The 22,248-nt window shown below is 49.1% G+C and overlaps 1 protein-coding gene across 5 annotated transcripts in view; it reads left to right on the top strand.

Annotated features, from left to right (window-relative positions):
* LOC144724151 (protocadherin Fat 1-like) overlaps positions 1–22,248 on the top strand; it is a 227,325-nt gene that overhangs the window by 188,133 nt on the left and 16,944 nt on the right. For all 5 annotated transcript variants that reach the window (XM_078603071.1, XM_078603067.1, XM_078603070.1 and 2 more), the window contains exons 14-26: positions 1,809–1,962; positions 2,987–3,220; positions 3,514–3,903; positions 5,368–5,582; positions 7,731–7,868; positions 8,224–8,367; positions 10,892–11,089; positions 11,671–12,147; positions 12,856–13,189; positions 14,605–14,697; positions 15,123–15,277; positions 20,672–21,089; positions 21,884–21,992. In XM_078603071.1, coding sequence (XP_078459197.1) covers positions 1,809–1,962; positions 2,987–3,220; positions 3,514–3,903; positions 5,368–5,582; positions 7,731–7,868; positions 8,224–8,367; positions 10,892–11,089; positions 11,671–12,147; positions 12,856–13,189; positions 14,605–14,697; positions 15,123–15,277; positions 20,672–21,089; positions 21,884–21,992 — 3,059 coding nt within the window. The remainder of the gene's footprint in view (positions 1–1,808; positions 1,963–2,986; positions 3,221–3,513; positions 3,904–5,367; positions 5,583–7,730; positions 7,869–8,223; positions 8,368–10,891; positions 11,090–11,670; positions 12,148–12,855; positions 13,190–14,604; positions 14,698–15,122; positions 15,278–20,671; positions 21,090–21,883; positions 21,993–22,248) is intronic.

The raw sequence follows: 22,248 nt of genomic DNA, 5'->3' as shown, positions 1-22,248 counted from the left end.
AACATATGAACACATTTGCCATCGTCTTCAGCAGTAAGTTGTCTTTTTGAAATATTAGCCGAGAGGCAACTCCCTCAGCTCAGCAGAGGGGGGTTATCTGAGCAAAGAAACACAAAAGGGATTGTGCTGAGCGGGCGATGTTGTTCGCACGAACGAGTCTTTCGTCCGACAATTTATTTAGCGTGGCTTCATTTCAGTGCTGAGAATCGACAGTGGATATTGTTGGGTTTTTTTTGAAGCCTGAATCCAAAAGCAATTCCAGGTGAGGAATATTGACTGGTAAAATCATTCGCCAAGATCCCTTGCCCAAATGCCTCTGCATGTGCCGACACTCGCGTAAGCCATCGTCGGCCGGGATGCAGGTGATTGATTTTTTACTATTTTTTTTTACTCTCCCGCTAATTTGTTTTGTTTTCATTCGCCAAATGAAGCCCAAAAACCGTCGCGGTGTTTGGCTGCCCTTTAAATGCTCTCCTCTGTCCCCAGGCTTTAAGCGGTGAAACCTGCGCAGCACCCAACTGGCGAGCTTTTGATTCCCCCATCCCCCCCACTATGTCGAAGTAAACTTGAGTGGCATTTTTGAATGCGGTGGCCAATATTGCAATATGGAAGTAGTTGTTATCCTGTCAGTTAAAATGACGTTAGCTTGGGTGTATGCAAGTGTAGTGGATTCAACTGAGTCGCAGACGTACTCTTTGGAGGCAACACATTTATGGATACCAACACAAAGGGGTAACTGTCCCAGGTCCACGTGTTGGTGATTCTTCTCTGACGTAGAACGTAGATCCCTCTGGGGACCCAGTTTATATGCTCCCTGGTCGTGGCTGGCTCCGCCCTTGGTCACGACCACCTTCTCAAATCCTCTAGCAGGATCTCGCCCCGACACGTGACCACCCCTAGCCCCCACTTGGGGCCCCTGTGTAGACTTGACCCGTCACGTGCCTTTCAGGGTCAACCAGAGTGCCATGGCCTACATTAACCCCATTCATGGCCGGCACCCTCACACGCCCTCCTATAGGGGTCGGCACTGCACGCTGAGCGTGGTGTCACTTAGCGCTCACCGAGCCCCTCTAGGGCTGGTACTACACCCACATGTACGGGGTGTCTGCGATGTCACGACACAAGTGAAAACGCCAATTATGCAGGGCTAAAACGCGCGCGCACGTAAATACGTAATGTATTCTCCCGAAGCAGTCTTTGTACACGTGGACTTTCCCTGCTATATATATTATTAAATACTATAGTCATTCATTAATATTAACCCATTATTGTGATTCAGTGGATGATGAAGGTTCTTTAGAGTAATGGCACGGGATCTGTTCATCCTCAAAGCGGCATAGAATGGTCTCCACCTGCTTCATCAGGTGGCAGGGCTCTTTGTGAACCGGTGCTCACTGAGCCAAGAGATTACTCGGCCACGCCAGCCATGTGGCCTGGTGCAGGTCATTGCGCGTGAGCACCCGCCCCGGCCATACGTATGTGCGTGCGTGCGTGTGTGCGTACGTGCGTGTGTGCGTACGTGCGTGTGTGTGTGCGTGCGTGCGTGTGTGCGTACGTGCGTGCGTGCGTGTGTGCATGCGTGTGTGCGTGTGTGCGTGCGTGTGTGCGTGCGTGCGTGCGTGTGTGCGTGCGTGTGTGCGTGTGTGCGTGCGTGCGTGCGTGCGTGCGTGCGTGCGCGTGTGCGTGCGTGTGTGCGTGCGTGCGTGTGTGCGTGCGTGTGTGCGTGCGTGCGTGCATACGTGTGTGCGTACGTGCGTGCGCTAACAATTACTGCCGTCTCTCCTGTGCACTGCCCCCCTCCCCCCCAGCTGCTCTACGCCGTGGCCGTGGCGGAGGACGTCGCTCCGGGGATCTTCCTGCTGCTCGTCTCCGCCCGGGATGCCGACGTCGGTGCCAACGCCGCCATCCAGTACACGCTGCACGGGCCCGGAGCAGAGCACTTCCGCATGGATTCCGCCACGGGTAACGCACGCAGCCGTCGACGACAGTTTGCTGTGCGTGCACGTGTACGCGTTCGTGCGTGCGTCTTTCCTCGACTGATTCATTTTATTGCTGTTGCCATTTTGGTGGCCCAGACTGTCCTCGTCTCTGGAGCTCTCACCTGGTTAAACAAAATAAACTCAAAGCGGCCGATCGGTAAAATGAAACAGCTGTCATCCAGCACTTTCAGCGACACTTTGGTTAAGTGCGGCTAGGCCCGTGTGACCCACCTCTAATTAGCACGGTTGGCTAAGTACGTTGTGAAAGAAGGTCAACATGCACACACCTGAGCATGGATCTACACGTTCCTCTATCTGACAAGGGAACGTAGAATTGCAGTGCAACAATGGATTTTGTTGTATCATCCTTATCTACCCACAATACACCTCTACAGCCTGTAATACTGCCACACGGTCATCCCTCCAAGCACTCTTCAGGCTCGGTTCAGCTTAGCTTCTAAGATCTGATGGCATTGGGCACATGGCTGGGTGATTTTGTGGTAGGCTTGTTGCCATCATCGATGCCAAGTATGTATTTGGCAACAACCATTCGCGGTACAGCATTGTAATGTAAAAGTCACATAGAAGGGAAATAATAAAATAAGAAAACATCTAAATATAAAATTCTCACGACGTTTCGACTGCCACTTTTTTCAAATTTTCTTGCTATGGATTTCACACCTGATGATGATTGCTTGTGTTGCAGTCGAAACGTCGTGAGAATTGTATTGGTTTTTTTCCCTTCTACGTGACTTTACCGGAAGAACCAATAATATGAATCCCTGCACTCACGAAAGCTTTAAATCAAAACATAACTGAACTATTTTAATTTTACCAGGTAAGGCCCACTGAGCTAGATCGCTCTTTCCAGAAGCGGCCTGATCACAGGGAGAACACGCAAACTCCAAATATACAGCAGGCATCAGGTTCGGGATTAAACCCACGACCCCCTGCCTACCATGCGAGGTAGTTAACATCTCGCGACGTGTCAACCGTGTGTCGTTTAGGGGAGCTCTTCACCCTGGCGCCGCTGGACCGCGAGGCCATCCCGGCCTACGCGCTGAGCGTGCGCGCCACCGACGGGGGCGGCCGCTCCTGCCAGGCGGAGATCCTCGTGAGCCTGGAGGACGTCAACGACAACGCGCCGCAGTTCCCCGCGTCGCACTACGCCGTGTCCGTGTACGAGAGCACGGCCGTGGAGACGCTGCTCACGCGCGTGCAGGCCACCGACTCCGACCTGGGTACGTGCCGCCACCGCCGCGGCCTCGACGCTCGGCGGGCGACGCCGTCGTCCGCGTGCGTGTGTGTGTGCGTACATGTGTGCGTGCGTGTGTGTTTGTGGTGTCTTTTTTGCACGCGTGCGCAATTCTCCCCCGCGGTTTCGTGTCCCGATTGTGCCGCCACCATTGCGTCGCCGAACACGAAGTGTTCACTCGGCTCTCCAGCACAGCAGCAGCAGCGCAGCAGCAGCTAGGCGGCTTCCGCGCCTTCCTTCATGGGCGAGCCCCTCTCTGATCCCCCGTCCGCGCCGCAGGGCTCAACCGCAAGGTGACCTACTCCTTCTTGGACTCGGCCGGGGGTCACTTCGCCATCGACGAGCGCTCGGGCATCATCAGCCTCAAGCGGCCGCTCGACCGCGAGCACCAGGCCGTGTACGAGCTGACGGTGCGCGCGGAGGACGGTGACGTCTTCCGGCCCCTCACCTCCACCGTGGGGGTCTCGGTGGCCGTCCTGGACGTCAACGACAACCCGCCGGCCTTCGAGCAGCGCGAGTACCACGCGGCGGCGCCGGAAGACACGGCGCCGGGCTCCGCCGTTCTCTCCGTGCTGGCCATCAGCAAGGACGCGGGCGCCAACGCGGAGGTCACTTACGGCGTCGTGAGCGGCAACGAGCACGGCATGTTCAGCATCGACCAGAAGCTGGGTAAGGGCCGGCGGCGGTTAGAGGCGGGGCATCTTTATTCAGATAAGCTGAGTGTGCCTCGTCACACTTTGATCTTTGGTGGGCAGTCGTTAGTCATCGTTACGATTGACGATTTTCATCCACCCATGGCCATCGTTGACTAAAAATAAATGCAAACTTTGATAACGTATATTTCCATCATAGATTTGCTGAAGGGAATGAACACTGGCAATCTTCACTTCCGTGTGCTCTGTGGCTGGCCATGTGTAGAGGTTGTGCACGTTCTGAAAGGGTTTTTGTGTTGTGTTGCATGTGCATCGTTTTTCTTTTACTTGAGAAAATTGTGTTTCTGAAATCACCAGAAATATCTGTCGTGCGGGCAGGATTTAATATGATGGTTGTGAACACCGAGGGAATGGACCTGCGAGGCCAGGGCCTCTCGTTGTCGCAAGAGTGTTGGCCAAATTCACGTGTTTTTCTCGTGAGGAGATTTGATGGAATTTTGTCAGAGAAAAGGTTGGCAAGAACAACAATTTTAAGGCAATTTGGCTTTTGTTCAGCCAAAATGTTACGTGAAATTGCCTTTCTTACAAACACTTGCATTAATCCACGTCTATATTTTTCTTCAGTATGAATCGGACTGCTTCCATGCAAATGTGCTACATTCAAACCGCATTTGCTGCCAGTCGCGGGGCTCGATGGCGAGAGGTCTTCACAGGGTGCTGTCTGTGCAGCGCTCCCGGGACCTCGACCCCTCGAGCCCCTCGCCGGTGGCCGCCTCGCGCACGCAGGGTGGTTGATGCGTAGAGAACGCTCGAGGCGTACCGTGATGGATTGCGTCTCCTGTGCGTGCCTCTAAACGCTTGAATGTCAAGAAGGTTGATGTCCGTTATTAAATAATAATAATTAGACAGCTGCTTAAGCTTGGCCACTGACGCTGTGCACACACGCACACGCTTGATCGTGTGAAGATAGATTTACTTGAGGTTCGTCTCTCTAACCCTCCACTATGTTTGCCATGGTGTTGGTAACTTAACGAAAACTAAATTATTCAACTATTTTTATTTTACCAGGTAGGGCCCACTCAGCTGTACAGCTCTTTTTCAGAAGAGCTATCCAGCAGCCAACTACTCTAAACGCATGCTTCTAAATATAGAGGGGAAAACAAGAGGACCCGGAGAAACATCTACGCGACCACAGGGAGAACACGCAAAACCCAAATAAACAAGTGTCAGGGTCAGGATCATACTCAAGACGGTGCATTTCCTCGTAGTTTTCCTCTCTCCCCGAAATTGTGACCTATTTGTTTATTCTCAAGATACATGTAGTTCGCTAGGCCCCTAACATGAAGTTAAAAGTTTCAGAACCGGTTTCGGGGACCTCCGAAGGCGACGTGCAGCAGACTCCCAACGTTCGCGCGCGTCACGTGGACTCGGTCGGCGCCGGTCGTTCGGTCGAATCTCACGCGCACGACGCGTGTGCCAGGTGTGATCAGCGTCGAGAAGGCCCTGGACTATGAGACGTCTCGGGACTACTACCTGACGGTGCAGGCGAGCGACGGGGGAACGCCCTCGCTGAGCGGCGTCGTCACGGTGAACATCAACGTGACCGACGTCAACGACAACGCACCAGAGTTCAGCCGGCACGTGTACAGCGCCGTTGTGGGCGAAGACGCCTTGCCTGGCGACACCATCATCACGGTAACGCCGTTGACTTATAACAAACCGTTTTCATCATAACGACACCGTCATAACGGTAACACCGTTAACTTATAACAACGCGTTTTCATTATAACGATACCATCATAACGTTAACGGCATTAACTTGGAAGGCATTTTCCAGCTGTGTTTTGCCACCTGTCCTGGTGTTACCAGACAGTCTTCTTTTTGAGGCCAGTCTTTCAAAGATTATTGCGATCCCCAACCCTGATGCCTGCTGTATAGTTGGAGTTTGCATGTTCTCCCGGTGCTCGCGTGAATTTTTCTCCGGGTCCTCCGGTTTTTCCCTTCACATTTAGAATCATGCGTTTAGAGTATTTGGCTGCTAAAAATGTCCACGTGATAAGCCACTTCGTTGGGCTATCATTTGTGGCCAGATTGCTTCTGAAAAAAAAGATTTATAGCTCATTGGACCTTACATGGTCAAAATGTTTATTGGTTTTTATTCACACCACAAAATAAGATGACAGCTGTTCACAAATATCGGTCACAATATTTTCAGTGTCTGTATTTGTTCTATCGCACTCATAGGGGGGTCTCAATTTCTGGAAAATTATCATAAGTTTCTGTCAAAATTATGACTTTCTTAAATAATGGTCATATAATAAATCATGTTGAATTTACTTCTATATCATGCACATATATATGTAAATATACAAACGCCTCTGATTGGCTGAGAATTGTTAAATATTTTCATATAAACATTATTCTTGTGCTCCGTCTATTCCCTCGTGCGAGTTGTCCTCCGAAGATGGAACATCACATCCGGGTTTCTTTTCCGCTCGCCGATGAGAACCCAGTTTCTGAGAGCTATTTCCTAAAAAAAAAATTCGATATTAAGTGATTAAAAAGAAAAATGAAACAAAGAATAAAGTAACAAAATCTTTACTAAATAAATAAATGCCAAGGCAAAAAAGGCAACGAATATTGAGTTTGACATCTGCCTGGTCGCGTAGTTGCCTTGAGATGGTTACGAGGAGACAACATTTATTTGTCACTTGTCTCTACCCCGAGGTGTAATCGCAGGATCTCAGAAACTCCCTGGCAGTGGCTCTGAGAGCCTCCCATCAATCTGCTGTGCAAGACAACAAACACACACACATCCTATTCTGTTGTTGATTGTGCCATTTCGATTATCCTGATATGTTAATCTTAAATGTTTTGTTTCAAATTCACTCAAATGTATACATCCTTTATTGTCAAGAGTTGTGCATTTATAAAGTCATTAGAAGCTGTAAATACCATTAGTTGTACATTTAGAAAGTAATTCGAAGACCTATAAACACCAACGAACAGCATATACATCCAAGGCATTGTTGTCAAATATGTTCTTATCAATTTCTATTCTTGCACATTGTTTATCATGTGAACTTATTTATTCAGAAAACGGACAGACAAATTACATAATTTTGACTTTACAAATAAAACCTCCCGTTACAGTGAAGATTGACACGTTGGATAATTTGTGTAGCTCAAGCCACAATCACTTTGTGTGCTGCACTAACCCGTGTTGAAAGAAAGTAATAATAATAATAACAACATGAACTACGAGGGGAGCAACTGCTTCGAGGGATGGGGCTATCGGGGGTATGAAGCTCCTCCACAAGGATTCATTTTTTGTCCTTTGGCTGACCCAAATAAAAAACAATTAATTAACATCCAGACACGCGCACACACACACGCACACACACACACGCGCACACAGGCCCGACCTCTAGTGCAGACGTGGCAGGCCACTTGTCTTCTCAACTTTACCCTGTCTCGAGTCTAAGTTGCATTCTTGCAAGTAGGCGCTCGCCATACCTGAATTTCAATACGCAATCTTAATTTTTGGAGCTTTCGTGACTGCAGGAATTATTCTTTGGTTCTTTCGGTTAAGTCACGTCTAAAGATAAAATCCGCACGTGACCCTCACGATTATTAGGTTATTCCCACTCAAGGTTGCGAGCGGTATTTGGACGAACGTCACAGCGGTGTAAGATGCCTTGGCACGGACTGCTCTTTGTGTGTCGCCATGCTCATCATCATCTCTGTGCTCATCGTCATCATCTCCGAGCTCGTCGTCGTCATCGCCGTGCTCATCATAATCGTCGCGCTCATCGTCGTCATCTCCGCCGCTTTCCTTTGCAGGTGGTGGCCGAGGACCGAGACGGGCCGCTCAACAGCATCGTGCGCTACTCCATCGTCGGCGGGGACCAGGAGGAGCGCTTCGCCGTCGACGAGGTGTCGGGCACCCTGCGCGTGCGTCGGGAGCTCGACAGGGAGAAGGTGAACCCCTTGCCGCGACGGCCGCCTCACGCTCTCCGGTCGCGCGGGGCCTTGACCGTTCGCCGTATGCGTGCATTTTAAAAATGGCTGTTTGTCATCGCCACCTTTTCTTCATCTCCAGTTGCATTAGAAGTGCTGGCTGTGGTGTGCTCTCTAATCCTGCCGGGTGGATTTAAGAAACTAGCCCACTGTTTTAACTGCATCCTTTGGAGATTGAACCAGCTACCTCTGGATTGCAAGTCCGGTGTTCTAACCACTGCACCGTCCTTGTGCATGCGATATCTTGACACATCGATTGCGGTATTCGACACGGCCAGGCGTCATTAACTCCACGCCGTTTTGGGGGTGTGCGTAGGTGTCTGGCTACTCGCTGACGGTACGGGCCACGGATAACGGGACCCCGCCACGGTCGGCCGACGTGCTGGTAAACGTCGACATCTCTGACATCAACGACAACCCTCCCTCCTTCTCGGAGCAAAGCTACACGGCCGTCATCCAGGTAAGCTTGCCATCGTGTTTACCATCGCATCGACGTAAGCCAAATTTCTGGTTTCTCTTTTTCCTTCCGCACACCTTTGTTTTAAACGTTGCGCTGTTTATTTATTCACAAACTGAACCCTCCTTATTCAGCGTGAACCATGGCCAACGTTTTGGAAAGCAACTTATGTGTTAGTGTTGTCCAGCATACCTAATGGATCAGTACCGACTGTTAGTCTTGTCCAGTGTACCTAATGGATTGGTACCGACTCTCCAACTACATTCATTGGAAAGGCCGCAGTTGGCTGCAGTTGGGAACAGTCGGAGATTTGTTCATGCTCATCAGAGTGGGCTAAATGCATCGCCGGTACTAGAAAATATGTTTCTCAATCTCCAAACCGAATGATTCCTGCGAGTTCCTGTCTGGCATAATGTACCCACCAATAAATGTGTGTGTCATGAAGCTCTATGCATTTGCATATGAATGAATGTTGTCTGATGAAAGTGTACTGTCTGGGAATTTGGGCATTGATTGCAATAGGAATAATACTTTGAATCGGATGACATTGCATATGAAGAACATTTCTGACAGTCGAAATGTGGAAGGCAGATTTATACAATTGAATGTGAAGAATGATTGCAGGTTGATTTAAAAATAAAGGGTGACCGCTATGACAGACAAAGAAAGGGTAGATGTAGACCCAGACGGCAATCGTTTATGACCACACCGTGCTGATTTCACTCTGCAGCCCTGAGGCAGCAGCCCTGTATTGTGGTACTGTGGTACAGGGCTGCCTCAGAACATGGTTGGGGAGGGATGCAGCCATGGCTGATGCTGCCAACAAAACTTTGACTTTGGAATACAGCAATTAATGAAAAAGCAAATAAATAATACCCTAATTTTAATATAGATCTCTGCTATTAACTGTGTGCACGCCATGAAAAGGACCCTCTGTGTTTGCTTTAGCGAGTTGTAACAATATTTGAAAGTGCCTTTTCCAGCCTCATTGGAGGCCACATTATTATGATTATAAATATTTTGTTTAAAACCCTTTACATGTTTGCATTTTTTTCTCTTGGCAATTGCTCATGTGCATGTTTACATATATGATTCATATGGCTGCAGGTTAAGCTACTGCATTAGTGTGTTTGGCCTTGCAAGTTGTGAAAGTGTAGGGAGATGCTCTGATGGTTCGTGGGTAATCCTTTATAGAGCGCTGCTCCAGACTGGGAATTGAACCCAATATGCACTCACTTCCATAATCCTGTTTCGCAGTGGATTTTTCAAGCGCGAATGCACTCGCTCGCTGTCTGATGATCAAAGAGCCTGACCTCCGCTTGCTTTGTTATACAATTGTGCTGCTGCTGCTGGAATTGTCAGCAATGTAAATGCCACGAACAAATCTGTTTACTGTTATTGTCATGGGCTGAGGCTTACGTGAGTGAAATTGTTTCCCGTGTTATTTGTCTCAATGGCTATAATGTGGTATTATTTAATCTTCCCCTCTCAGCTGCTCTTTGTGATTTACCATTCATCAACTTCCATTTGACTTGTTTGTTGACATCTTAAGTGAGGTCCCTTAATACATTTTTTCATCGTGGTCATCATTTCTGTGTGGCACGCACACCCAGGGTATGTGGCGGTTCTTCACCGCTAGTTCTCCACGCACTTCAATAACGAGACTGGCAGCCACTGCATGGTGGCTTTTTAATATTCTGCTTTGTCTCAGGGGTGGTAAGCCCTTTAGTGTCCACAGTTTAGTTTTGAAAGACTGCTGACAATAGTGGATCGAAGAATCCTTGCCACTGGCTAAAAAAGACTTTCACGGTACACGTAGGACACTTGATTATGCATTTATTTTTGGTATTCATTGGATTATCATGACAAGCAGATGCAGTTCTATGTCCTTAGCTCTCATATCTTAAGGTCATTAGACAGCATATTTTCACTTGTCATTTTTCTACACGGAATTTTTTTGGCAAATACTGAAAGACACACTTTTAAAGTCTAAAGGAAAATGGACGTTCCCTTATTGGAAATCCACTCTCATTAAAAAGGACAAACGTATTGCATGTGTGAAAAGTTTCTCTTACAATGTGGCTCACCATGAAAAGCCCAATACCCCTGTTGAAAATGTGTTGACCAAAGCACCAACCATTATGGTGATGGAAATTATCATCTGCAACAAACCCATCTCAAAATCCAATATTGAAGTGCCTCAACATTTTTCATTTCACGTTTTTTTGTCTAAAAAATATATTATGGAGTGTTTTTTTGATGGCGATGGAAAAACCCGCAGATTACATTACTAACGTTGTATTTACACTTCAGACTACCATACCCTGCTATAGCAGGTGATCACGTCTATTCAGCTATTGTAGTTTACGTGACATGTCTCGCATTTTCACAGTTAAGAGCTGTTCCCATTCACAAGGTCTGGTGTTTTTCTGTAACGGGTTGATGACATGGTGGCACGTGTGACCCAACTGGTGGAATGTGTGACCCCACTCACTCCCTCTCCCCCCCACCCCCTGCCGCCCCCCAGGAGAATCAGCCTCCAGGCACCAGCATCGTGCGGCTGCTTGTGATGGACATGGACGCGTCGCACAACGGCCCCCCCTTCGGCTTCAGCTTTGTCGCCGGGAACAACGGCAGCGAGTTCGCCATCGACCAGGCGGGCGTCGTCACCGCCGCCGTCAGATTCGCCAGCGGTGGCCGACGCGAGCATCTGCTCACCGTGCAGGTGCGAGCCAGTGAGCCAGCCAGCGAGCCAGCCAGCCAAAGAACCAGCTAGCCAGAGAGCCAACCAGTGAGCCAGCGAGCCAGCCAGCCAGTGAACAAGCTAGCCAGAGAGCCAGCCAGCGAGCACACCAGAGAGCCAGCCAGTGAGCGAGCCAGAGAGCCAGCCAGCCAGTGAGCCAGCGAGCACGCCAGAGATCCAGCCAGTGAGCCAGTGAGCGAGCCAGAGAACAATCGAGCCAGAGAGCCAGCCAGAGAGCCAGCCAGTGAGCCAGCCAGCTAGTCAGCCAGCGCGCCAGTGAGCCAGCTAGTCAGCCAGCGAGCCAGAGAGCCAATTGGCCGATGGACTAAACAAATGCGTGTATTTATATGTGGAGACACAGAACAGCCCTTTGGTTTTAGAGGCTTTTACCCATAATGCTCCACAACAATGCGTAATGAGTTTGTATACAACACGGATTAGTTTCAGCCTATCGCCTGTTTAAGAATACACGTTGTTATTTTTGTCTCTAACGAAAACATTTTGCGCGCGTGTGCATTTGCGTGTTTGTACTTTGTTCAACTCCACGGACACGGACACCGCAGGCCCAGGACAGCGGACACCCGCACCTCTCGTCGGCCTGCCAGGTCCGCGTGCGCATCACGGAGGAGAGCGTGCACCCCCCGGCGATCATCCCGCTCGAGATCGCCATCACCGTGCCGGGAGACGCCGAGGCTCCCGGCGGCGTCATCGGCAAGATCCACGCCACGGACCAGGACGTGTACGACACGCTCACGTACAGCCTGCACTCGGACCACGGCCGACTCTTTGCCGTCAACAGCCGCGACGGCACGGTGATCGCGCTGCCGGGCCTCGACCCGGGCCGATACGACCTCAACGTGACGGTGAGCGACGGCAAGCACGCGCGCCTCGCCAACGTGACGGTGCGGGCGCATCGCGTGTCGGCCGAGGAGCTCAACGCCTCGGTGGTGCTGCGCCTGGCCGACATCTCTCCTGACAAGTTCGTCGGCGTCACGTATCCGAGCTTCCAACGCGCCCTGCGCAGCATCCTCAACCTCAAGGTACGCACGCGCGCACGCCCGCACACCGCGCTCGTGCTTGTTGCTTTAGTGGTGGGAAGATGATGTCTCTGTGTGCAAATAGTTTGGCGGTAGTATGGTCACTTTTGCTCAGAGTCAGAAAGATGATGCATACGAAGACTGCGTGCCCGAGGCTCTCGTACATTTTTATGAAGAAGAAGAAGAAGTAAGAAGAATACACGATCGTCTCTGATGCTTGCCGCCACCGCAGAACGCTCCCCGTCGTGAAGGTCCAGTGTCGTCTGGCCTATATTTGGCAACCTTCAGCTGTTGTTTAACAGACTTGGCTCTTCGTCATAGCCTTGCGCTATAAAAGTGGTGCAGAAACTAGATGTGCTCATGATTTGATTTGACAACCTACCCCCCCAACAGTCTTCATGGCTGCAGGGGCCGTCTTTGTCACTCGTGCAATTATGCGGATACGCACGCGCACGCTCGTTCACTCATCTGCCGGTCATCTCGGTCCGTCAAGCTCATGGCACCTAGGTCTGTCCCGTGACCTGCCAGCGAGCCTTCGACACTTTACGTGGCCTCAAAGTGCACATAGTCTGGCCTCAAAGTGCACATAGTCTGGCATACAATTAGGCTATGCGTCCACGACAGAAACAGTCACAGTTTTGTTTAGTTTGTTGTCGTCATTGTCGTCGTCGTTGTTGTTGTTGCTGACTGATGGCGTTGCGTGGGGTGCAGCACGGAGGGATCCGCGTGCTCGGCGTGCAGACGGCCGCTGGGGCACGCCAGCTGGATGTGCTGCTCGTGGCCGAGAAGCCCAGCGCCTACTTCTACAGGCCGGCCCTGCTGGCGCAAGCGCTCAACGCCAGCCTGGCGCGGCTGGAGGAGAGCACGGGGGTGCGGGCGCTGGGCGTCCCGCTCGTCTCCTGCGCCGCGGGCACCGGCGGCTGCCCCCAGGATCAGTGCCTCCAGCGGGCGGCGCTGGAGGATGGCGCCGTGTCGACGCACAGCACGGCGCGGCTCAGCCTCGTGTCCCCCAGGCACCGCGTTGCCGGCATCTGCCTCTGCTCCGGTTCGTAGTGGCCATGGCGAGAGATAACAAAAAGCCAACGTGTTCGTCGATGGCGCTGACCTAAAGAGGGATACATTTATAATAGGGGAGGTTTTGGGTAATGGCCATTCTTCATAGCAAAATAAATTAGCATACAATGTGCCTCTGACATTTATGACCCTCCACTTACAAAAAAAAAATACAAATCCCATCAGCCATATGACATTCTGGGGAGTGCATAATTTCAGCAGAATTGGTTCAACACGAAGAAAACTCTTCACTGGTTTTGATATTCGGTGTCTCGTCAGCAGTGTCGGCTTGCTTTAGATCTAGAGGCCAAAGAGATTGAGTCGATAACGGGTTGAATAATAACTACAAAAGTTTAATGACTAAAATATACCTGCGTTTTTACATTTTAATTCTGTAATATAAAACTCAATTTGGCTCCCACATGCTACCCACATTTTCTTCATTTTCCAAAATGAGCGTTAGAAGGTGACTTTGCGGCAGCATGTGCCCACTACAAAATGACCATATTTCCAGCTTGAAAAGTGATATGTTAAAATACATTACACGGTAATGTTTTAGAACTTGTGCAGGTCATACGACAAGAAATGTAAAATAAATGTCTAAAAAGCTATTATTCGGTTGGGGATAGTGCTTTATTGTGTAGGTTTAATAGGTCTTCATTTTAATTGTTTCATTAAAAATCCACAGACAGGGGACCTTGACACTGTCTTTTGGCTTGACTAGGTGTGCAGATAATCACAAATTTCACCTTTGTATTGCTCAGTTTTCAAGGGAAATCAAACTTAATTTGTTTTATCAGAAAGTGATTTGAGGTTTCTCCATCCTGCTTAGCCAGTCACTGGCCCCTGGCGCTCACTGCAGAGCTTGTGCATTGATATGGCAAGATATATCCACGGTGTCAGCTGGAACTCGAGTAGTTGTTGATAGTGAGATTTCTTCTTGTCCATAGTGAGGTCTCGCGATGATGTGTGAAGGATTGTGCTGCGGGTTGTCCAGCTTGATGTCCGACGTTTCCCTCCACATGCTGGGAGCTTCTTCAAGAACTGAATTCCTCTGAATTTTTCAGACATCACTCCTCTGTATTTGCCTGCCTCTCTGACGCATTCTGTTGTTGCGTATCCCTCCATACGTACCACTCTGATGTTGTTCGTGTTCAGTGCTGGTGCACCACGGATCTCCGTTGCACACTGACTGGGTAACAGGCTAAATAGAACTTTCTGTGTAACAAATGAATATAGATGGATTTGATTGATTGAAAAACACGCGGTACAATTCCAAATTACATTGGAGAGCCAAACGGGACAATGGCGAACACCTACACAGTAGCTGTGAGGCCTTGTGTTAACCGTGTGTGTGTGTGTGCATGCCCTGGTGTATGTGCTATTGAAACGGTCTTTGTTTTGCAGAACAAGATTGCGTGCGTGATCCGTGCTTGACAAACCCGTGTCTGAGTAAGGGGGAGTGCGTGCTTGATGTCTCCAACCCAGCAGGCTTCGTGTGTAAGTTATATTTTGGTTTTCATTGTTAATTTGTTACAGCAGAGGAAATGCAATGACACAAAATGCCAATGGCAAGCGACATTTTTTTATTAAGGGAATGTGAGCACATTAATTTGTTGTGTTAAATTTGTAATATTTGCTCAGCTATAAACATGTTGCATATATGTGCATGTGTGTGTGTACTCATTTGGTTTTTGATCAACGTAAATTGCACAATAAATACAATTTTAGCAAATGTGAACCAGGCAGTAGGGTCGCGAACGTTCACACGTTTTATTCCTAACGTCACTTTTTTTCTAAACGACCGCATGAATGAGCAAATTACAGCGCTCTTCGCTAATTTGACACAAGTTGCCAGTGGCACGGACTTTGCATATCCCCACGGCGGTTCACCTTTGTCGATGCTTTGTCCGCCGTGGCTGCAGGCGTCTCCGTCGTGTCGTTTGCCGAGGGGAGCTACGCTGAGTTCCGGACGGTGCACGACCTGCAAGATGTGACCCTGAGCATGCACGTGCGCTCCACGCAGAACCACGGCGTCATCGCGTACTCACGCGGAACAACGGACTACATGATCTTAGAGGTGCCCTCTTCATTTGCTTCTGTTTAACACAATAAATGTTGCCTGGGATACATTCTAAATATATACAAGTACTCCCGGAATGTGCTTCATCTCATCAGATCTCAGAAGCTAAGCAAGAGTCGAGCTAGGATAGTTATCTTTTATTTTTATGCAGATGCCGAGCAAAAAAAGACCCATAATGTCAAATTGCCCACAAAAACCGGCACAGTCAGAGATGGAATAGACAAGGAGTTGGCACCCTTCCTGCATTGAGCAAGGATCGAGGTGCTTGCGTGAGCCATCGCCACGCTGGACGGGCGGCTTGCCATTGGGCCAACGGAGGCCACTCGGTGGCCAGCGAAGGGGAAGTCCGTTGCTGCAATGTACTTCTATGCTCCCCACTCTCACCAACCAGCTTTCACCAGTGAGGGGAAGTATGGGGAAATAATGCCACGGTGACGAGATGTTAACTACCTCGCCTGGTATACTGGAGGTCGTGGGTTCCATGCCGACCCTAACTCCTGTCTAATTGCAGTTTGCGTGTCTCTCTCCCCGTGGCCGCATGGATTTCCCTCTGGGTCCTCCAGTTTTTCCCTCCACGTTTAGAAACATGCGATTAGAATATTCGGCTGCTATACATTTCTACTTGATGAGCCACTTCGTTTAGCTGTTATTTATGGCCAAGTTGCTTCTGAAAAAGAGCTACACAGCTCAATGGGCCTTGCCTGGTAAAATAAAATGTTTTTGTTATTTTTGTAGCAGACTGGTGGGGGTAACAATGGGCTTCAGCTCTGCCGTTTGTGACAATCTCTTCACCATGACATGGGCCCGATGTCACCAGATCTCGGAAGTTAAGCAACATTTGACAGAATAAAATGAGTACCACATGATGGGAAGTCACCCAGTAGTTGTCCGTTGCCGTCTTTGACCCGACAGTCCAGAGGAATGACCACCACAAGATGCTCCTTTGAACAGTGAACACTTTAACTTGTGAATGAGGTGTGGAAAGCTCAATTACAAATATTTAATAACAGCAATAGTAATGAGTAAAGAGTCATGGTAATAAATGTCTGAAGGGAGCTGTAAATCTGCGTGTGTGTTACCTTGCACAGTGTCCACACGAATGAGAATTGCCCCCCCCCCCCCCACGTGTGACTTGGTAGGGCCCCCCCCCCCCCACGTGTGACTTGGTAGGGCCCCCCCCCCCACGTGTGACTTGGTAGGGCCCCCCCCCCCCCACGTGTGACTTGGTAGGGGCGAGCATGCGCAGACGCGTGCTTTGGCGCATGCTCGGAGGCGCGACTTAATAAATAAATAACCAAAACATCACTGAATTGCTAATTAAACTACTTTAAAGGTGACGGATGTGAAATGGGAATTGCGCTGGCTCGCCACGGGGCTTATGGCATGCTACCTGGGTATTTTTTTAAACGTAAACCTCACGGTTTGCGAGTCAAATCCTTTGCAAGTGTCGGCCACACAGACAGACGGACAGACACACAAAAAATGACTTTTATAGGTTAGATGCTATTTTATAGTGGAGGGAGATGATATTTTATTATGAAGGGAGATATTTTATAGTGGAGGGAGATGATATTTTATTATGAAGGGAGATATTTTATAGTGGAGGGAGATGATATTTTATAGTGAAGGGAGATGCTATTTTAAGTCCAACAACAGTTTTCCCGTAAAAGCCAAATCTAAATTTAGCAACCCATCGGACTTCCAATAATAGCTCGGTATAAAAAAGTAAAAGCAACATGAAGAGTGCAATGGTCTCTAAAGCTGCTGGCTTTCATTCTCTTTTTACTTCCATCCTACAATACGATGACCTACATTGTGAGCTGTATTCATTGGTGCAATGTTTGGCGGGCAATTCAGCAAAGCCGCATAGAAGGAACCAACGAATGCAGTGGCCCCGAAGTTGGGTTTGCTGGTAGCATTCACGAGCGAGCCATGCAGACTGCAGGCGGTGGGTCAGGTGGCTTTGTGCTCTGACATGATGTGTCAGAGCACTCACGCAGAACCCTTCAAATGCCTGGTGTTGGGCTGCAGGGGTAGACAACCGGAAAATGAATGTTACCCTCCCCGTTGTGGAAGCATCCTGCCATGCCGGAAGGACATGTTCCCTGAGCGCACAAAGAAGCGGTGGTGTAAGAATGGGATTGAAGTTGTTTTTCAGTTCTTACTCTCTACACGCCAAGGGCAGAGATTAGCATTGATCTGGCGAGAAGATGATGAAACTGAGGAATGAATCTACATTGCAAATTATAATTTCATATTCGCAAGCTACCTGAGTGTGCTCTTTTGTAATCGCAATTTCTGCACCTTGAGAGTTAACTTGGATAATTTACCGATAGCACACCGCACCAGGTATGTAGAACCCCCCAACTGGCTCGCAGATGTTTCTCACATAGCTGTGAAAATTCACATTGAGTGGTTGCATCATGAGAGCTAGAATCTGTTGCCCTTTCCTCCATCTTCAGATTGCCTGAGACCCTTCCACGTCAGGGTATGTGAGTGCCCATGACTTTAGAACAAAAGCTATCGCCTATTTTCGTGGTGGCGCTCCCATACTCTTTATGGCCTTGTGTATTCACCGATGCACCCATCACGTAATTGAAATGTGTTGTGTAACAATGTACCGCCCACACCACGGCACCATTATGAATTGTCACAATTAGGAGTCACAATTTGATTCAAACATCACTTCTCTCAGGTCTTCTTTTTACTTTCTCGATCTTACGATGTTGAAGCTTTTTTCTGTCACACTTATGCAGTTTTGTTCGTTCCGTTAGCCTAAACTTACAGTTTATTATTCGCATTTAATTTACATATATTACAGTCCCTGGATGAAGGCCTCCCCACAGCATGCCATTCATGGTGGTTGTTGGGCCATACTTCACCACATTAGTCAATGTGGGTTGTTGAACAGAAGGCCCTGGACCAATGTTTGCCGTGAGCGGGAATCAAACTCAGGCCAACAGGTTTATAGCGCAGTGCACCAATCACTTCGCCAGCACTCCTACAGATATTTATTTGAGAATTCACTTGAGCGTTTTAATAAAAGGTTCGCTTTTGTCATTGTTACATTATTATCACAACAATATGTTACGTAATCTTTTTTTTAAATATAGTATCCAATGTAGTATCCAGACTAGATAATTGCACAGGAAAGATTATAAATGAATGAGCTCTCAATTCAAGAGCCAACTCATCCTTCTATTGCGAACATCACGAGGGTTGGAGTAGGGTTATGTTTATATTTGGATATTTGTTCTATTTGAACCGTTGATATTGCTTGTATTCTCCAATTCTCTTCCTCTTTAGCCACACTGTGCCATAGTTTCTAGGGAACCATGGGGCACTGTGTTGCGATGGTGCACTGGTTAATGCACTGCACCACGGAGGCGAGATGTTAACTCCCTCGCCTGGTATGCAGGAGATCGTGGGTTTGATCCCGACCCTCACGCCTGTATATTTGGAGTTCGCATGTTCCTTCAACATCCTGCCTTGGCCAGTGTAGTGAAATATGGTCAGACAACACAATGACCGGTCTGGCATATTGAGGCCTTTACCCAGCATTGGATTGACAAAGTTAAGTAAATTTAATGTTTTTTTTAGGTCTTTTTTAAGGAAAGTTATCATAATCCCTGAGGCAGCAGTCCCTCTAACTCTTCCCAGATCACTCTTGCCAATGGGACTACGCTGGTGCCCTGAGTTCGTACCTAGTTCATCAATTCCACTTGACTTGACCCCATAGGATTTGTTGGATAGGCATGTTTCCCAATGTATTAATATTTTACGATTGGACCTTGTGAAGACCTGCTGAAACCCCGAAGTCCCGTCATATTTTTAAAGAACTTGAGTCGCCCTTTTGCCATTTGAAACAATGTTTGAGCGAAGCCGAGCAGTGGAGAACTTGCAGATATATACAAATATATATATATAACCAAAGTCCCAATGGATAAGTCCACACACTGCCTTTATTTTTTATTTGCAGGGGCATGAAGATGTTTTCTTCAAATTGCTCATGCACACTGAAAGCAAAGCCATTGTGTGCTGCTGTAATGGAATGGCAATTGGAGTTCTGCTCTTGATTGTTACATTTATAATGTTCCCATTGCAGGGATTAGGTATCTCTGTAGCAATCACGGGATTAGATTGCCATCTCTCCATCTCGAACAGCTGATGGTGTAAGCACCACAGTGCTTCAGTGAGTGTGCGTCATATTGCAGAATTGCGAGTGGCTAAAAAGTCACATTCTTGAGCAGCAGTCCATTCCACAGATAACATCGGTAAGGTGCATGGCCACAGCATAAAGCCAGTACAAGGCAGGGCCTCAAGCCAGCTGCATTTTTGTTTTCACTCTTTCATATGTTTCTCTTGACAACCTCTCTGCAGCCACTTGATCTCCCGGGTGCAATGCAGACTGCTAGTCTAGCCTGTCCCTAACTTTTTGTTCTCAGCCTGTGCTATTAATGGATCCATAATAATAAAAAAATGGTGTTAGGTCGCGTAAATATAAATGTGTCGTTAAACCCGCCACCACCTGACACAGCCAAATAGGGAGGTTTGTCACGTAAACAGAACATGCCAATTCGTTACTAGTACAGCACACCGGTGTGTTGGAGAAAAAATCCACAACATTTACAATCTGAGTACGACATTTCGCCAGTTACTACAACCGGCATTATCAGGCGGAGAGCCAGATTTGTGGAGAAATCTTGTTTCGTTCATTAAATAGAGGGATATATGTGATGACGTCATTTATGAGCACTTCACGTGCCAAGGGGAGGGGGTTAATGAATGTGTAGTGACATAAGAAGGGAGGGGCTGCTGGGGGCTCTGGGACCCTGGGTGGGCCAGGCGCTTAAGCCTCTTGGCGCCAGGCGTTGGGTTCCCAGGCGCTTAAGCCTCTTGGCGCCGCCAACGGGGGGGGGCCTGTGTGTGCTCTGTGGGATGTCTGGTGGCGCACACGGCCCCACCCCTCGTTGGACTAGGCATAAAAGGGGAGCTCCCTGGACGATCAGGGCCAGTTGTAACTCAAGACCCAAGACCCACGACCAGCCATCTGAAGATCCTGGGATGTTGTGAGAGCGAGTGGTGGGACTCTGGAACTCCCGACTCTACGATCTTGTGAGGGCGAGTTCCAGAGCATAGCCAGAGTAGAGTATCTATGCTGTGTACCTAGGCTGTGTACCTAGGCTGTAACAGAGTATCAGGAGTGTTGGAGAGTTGGAGAGTTGGAGAGTTGGAGAGTTGGAGTGTTGGATTGGAATAAAGAAGTTACCTCTACAAGTGTCTCCGGAACCCGTTACAAATGCATATAAATTACAGTGGGTATCCATTGCCGGTTCGATGTCAAAACCATTTACGTCCCTCTTGTAATGCGCAGCCGTCTGCTTCCCACAGCTCTCCGAAGGCAGGCCGCAGTTCCGCTTTGACTGCGGAGGCGGGCCCGGCTCGGTCACGTCCATCCAGCCAGTGAGCGACGGCGGCTGGCACTCGCTGGCGCTCGCCCTGGACGACACCCGGGCAAGGCTGACGGTGAACGGCATCGAGGCGAGCGGGCCGTTGCGATGCCCGCCGGGCTGGCGGGGCCCGCTGCCCGCCGACGCGCGGCTCTACCTGGGCGGCATCGTGCGGCGCCGGAGCGGCCGCAGCGCTCACGGCGGCGTCATGGTGAGCAGCGGCTTCCGGGGCTGCCTCGAGATGCCCGCGCTCAACGGCTTCGACCTGCCGCTCAAGGCGCCCTCCTCGTCCGCCCTCGTCAAGCTGGAGGAGAGCGTGGACGTGTCCTCCTCGTGCCCGCTCGACGAGTGTGAGCCCGGTAGGCGAGCGCGCGATGTCGGTGCGAGACGTGTGTGGGACGGGACGCTCTGCGCGGACTTGCGCGCGCGCACGCGCATCTCGCTTGTGTTTCAATCAATACACTTTTTATTTTACGTGCCAATATCGCCCTCCATAAAGTAGGCATCGGTGTACATTACAATGGAACGGGAACGTTACAGGGGGCGTAGAGCAACAGGAATTAAAATAGGAACCCCGCTTGGCCGAGATCAGCAGCCAAGGACATGTGTTTGAACCCTCTGTTCCCATGAGTCTGTTGGTGATGAGGATGCTGATAAAGAATTGGAATACGGCAATTTTGGATACCTTTTTTGGGCATACATTCGGGGATACCGCTGTGGTGTAATGGTTCGCACACTGGACTTGCAATCCAGATGTCGCCAGTTCGATCTGGCAGTGTAGCAGTGGACAGACACAATGAGGTAATTTTCTTAAATCCGCCAGTTTGTAACCACCCGGCAGTACGAGCGTGGAAACTACAGCCAATCGGCAGGTGGTGTGCGGTGGGGTCAGGTGTGGGGTATTCTCACCCCTGTTAAGATGTCTGCCCAGCATGGAGCAGAAGGCCAAATACCCTTGAGAGGAACCTCTCTCGTGGAGGTCTTCTGCCAGCAAGTGGAGTGAGTAAGAGATTGCATTGCTGCACCTTAGCCGAGGCATTGCAGTGCATGTTGCTGTGACGACGAGATGCACCGTCTCGGCTAAATAGAGAGGAGTTGTTGTCATTGTTGTCGTTGTTGTCGTTGTTGTTGTCATTGTTGTTGTCGTTCCCAGGTGTGGAGTGTGATGCGTGTGCCTCCAAGCCGTGTGCCAATGGAGGGGTTTGCCAAATGTCGGGTTCTAGATACACGTGCAGCTGTCCTCGAGCGTTCACTGGCACAAGGTACACACACGCGTGCCACCTGCTGCTGCTGCTGCTACACCTCAATCTCTCATTAATCCAGCAGTTCTTGACCTTGGAAGCGGCAGCCTCAAGCTTATATTTTACTTAAAAGGTGAAGAATGTTTTTTTTTTAGTTTTTTCAACTTTAGACCCATTTAAATATTTATAATTTGCGGGCCCTTAAAATTAAGTGTCTTTTAAGGCGTACTTCATTATCAATTGATTTGCAATTTTTTTCAGTTATTTTCAAATTTTA

The sequence above is a fragment of the Lampetra planeri genome, chromosome 19, assembly GCF_965212315.1.
Source record: "Lampetra planeri chromosome 19, kcLamPlan1.2.h2, whole genome shotgun sequence".
Classification (NCBI taxonomy): Eukaryota; Metazoa; Chordata; class Hyperoartia; order Petromyzontiformes; family Petromyzontidae; genus Lampetra; species Lampetra planeri.
Note: the sequence above shows the minus strand (reverse complement) of the source record. Positions and strands in the feature narration are given on the sequence as shown.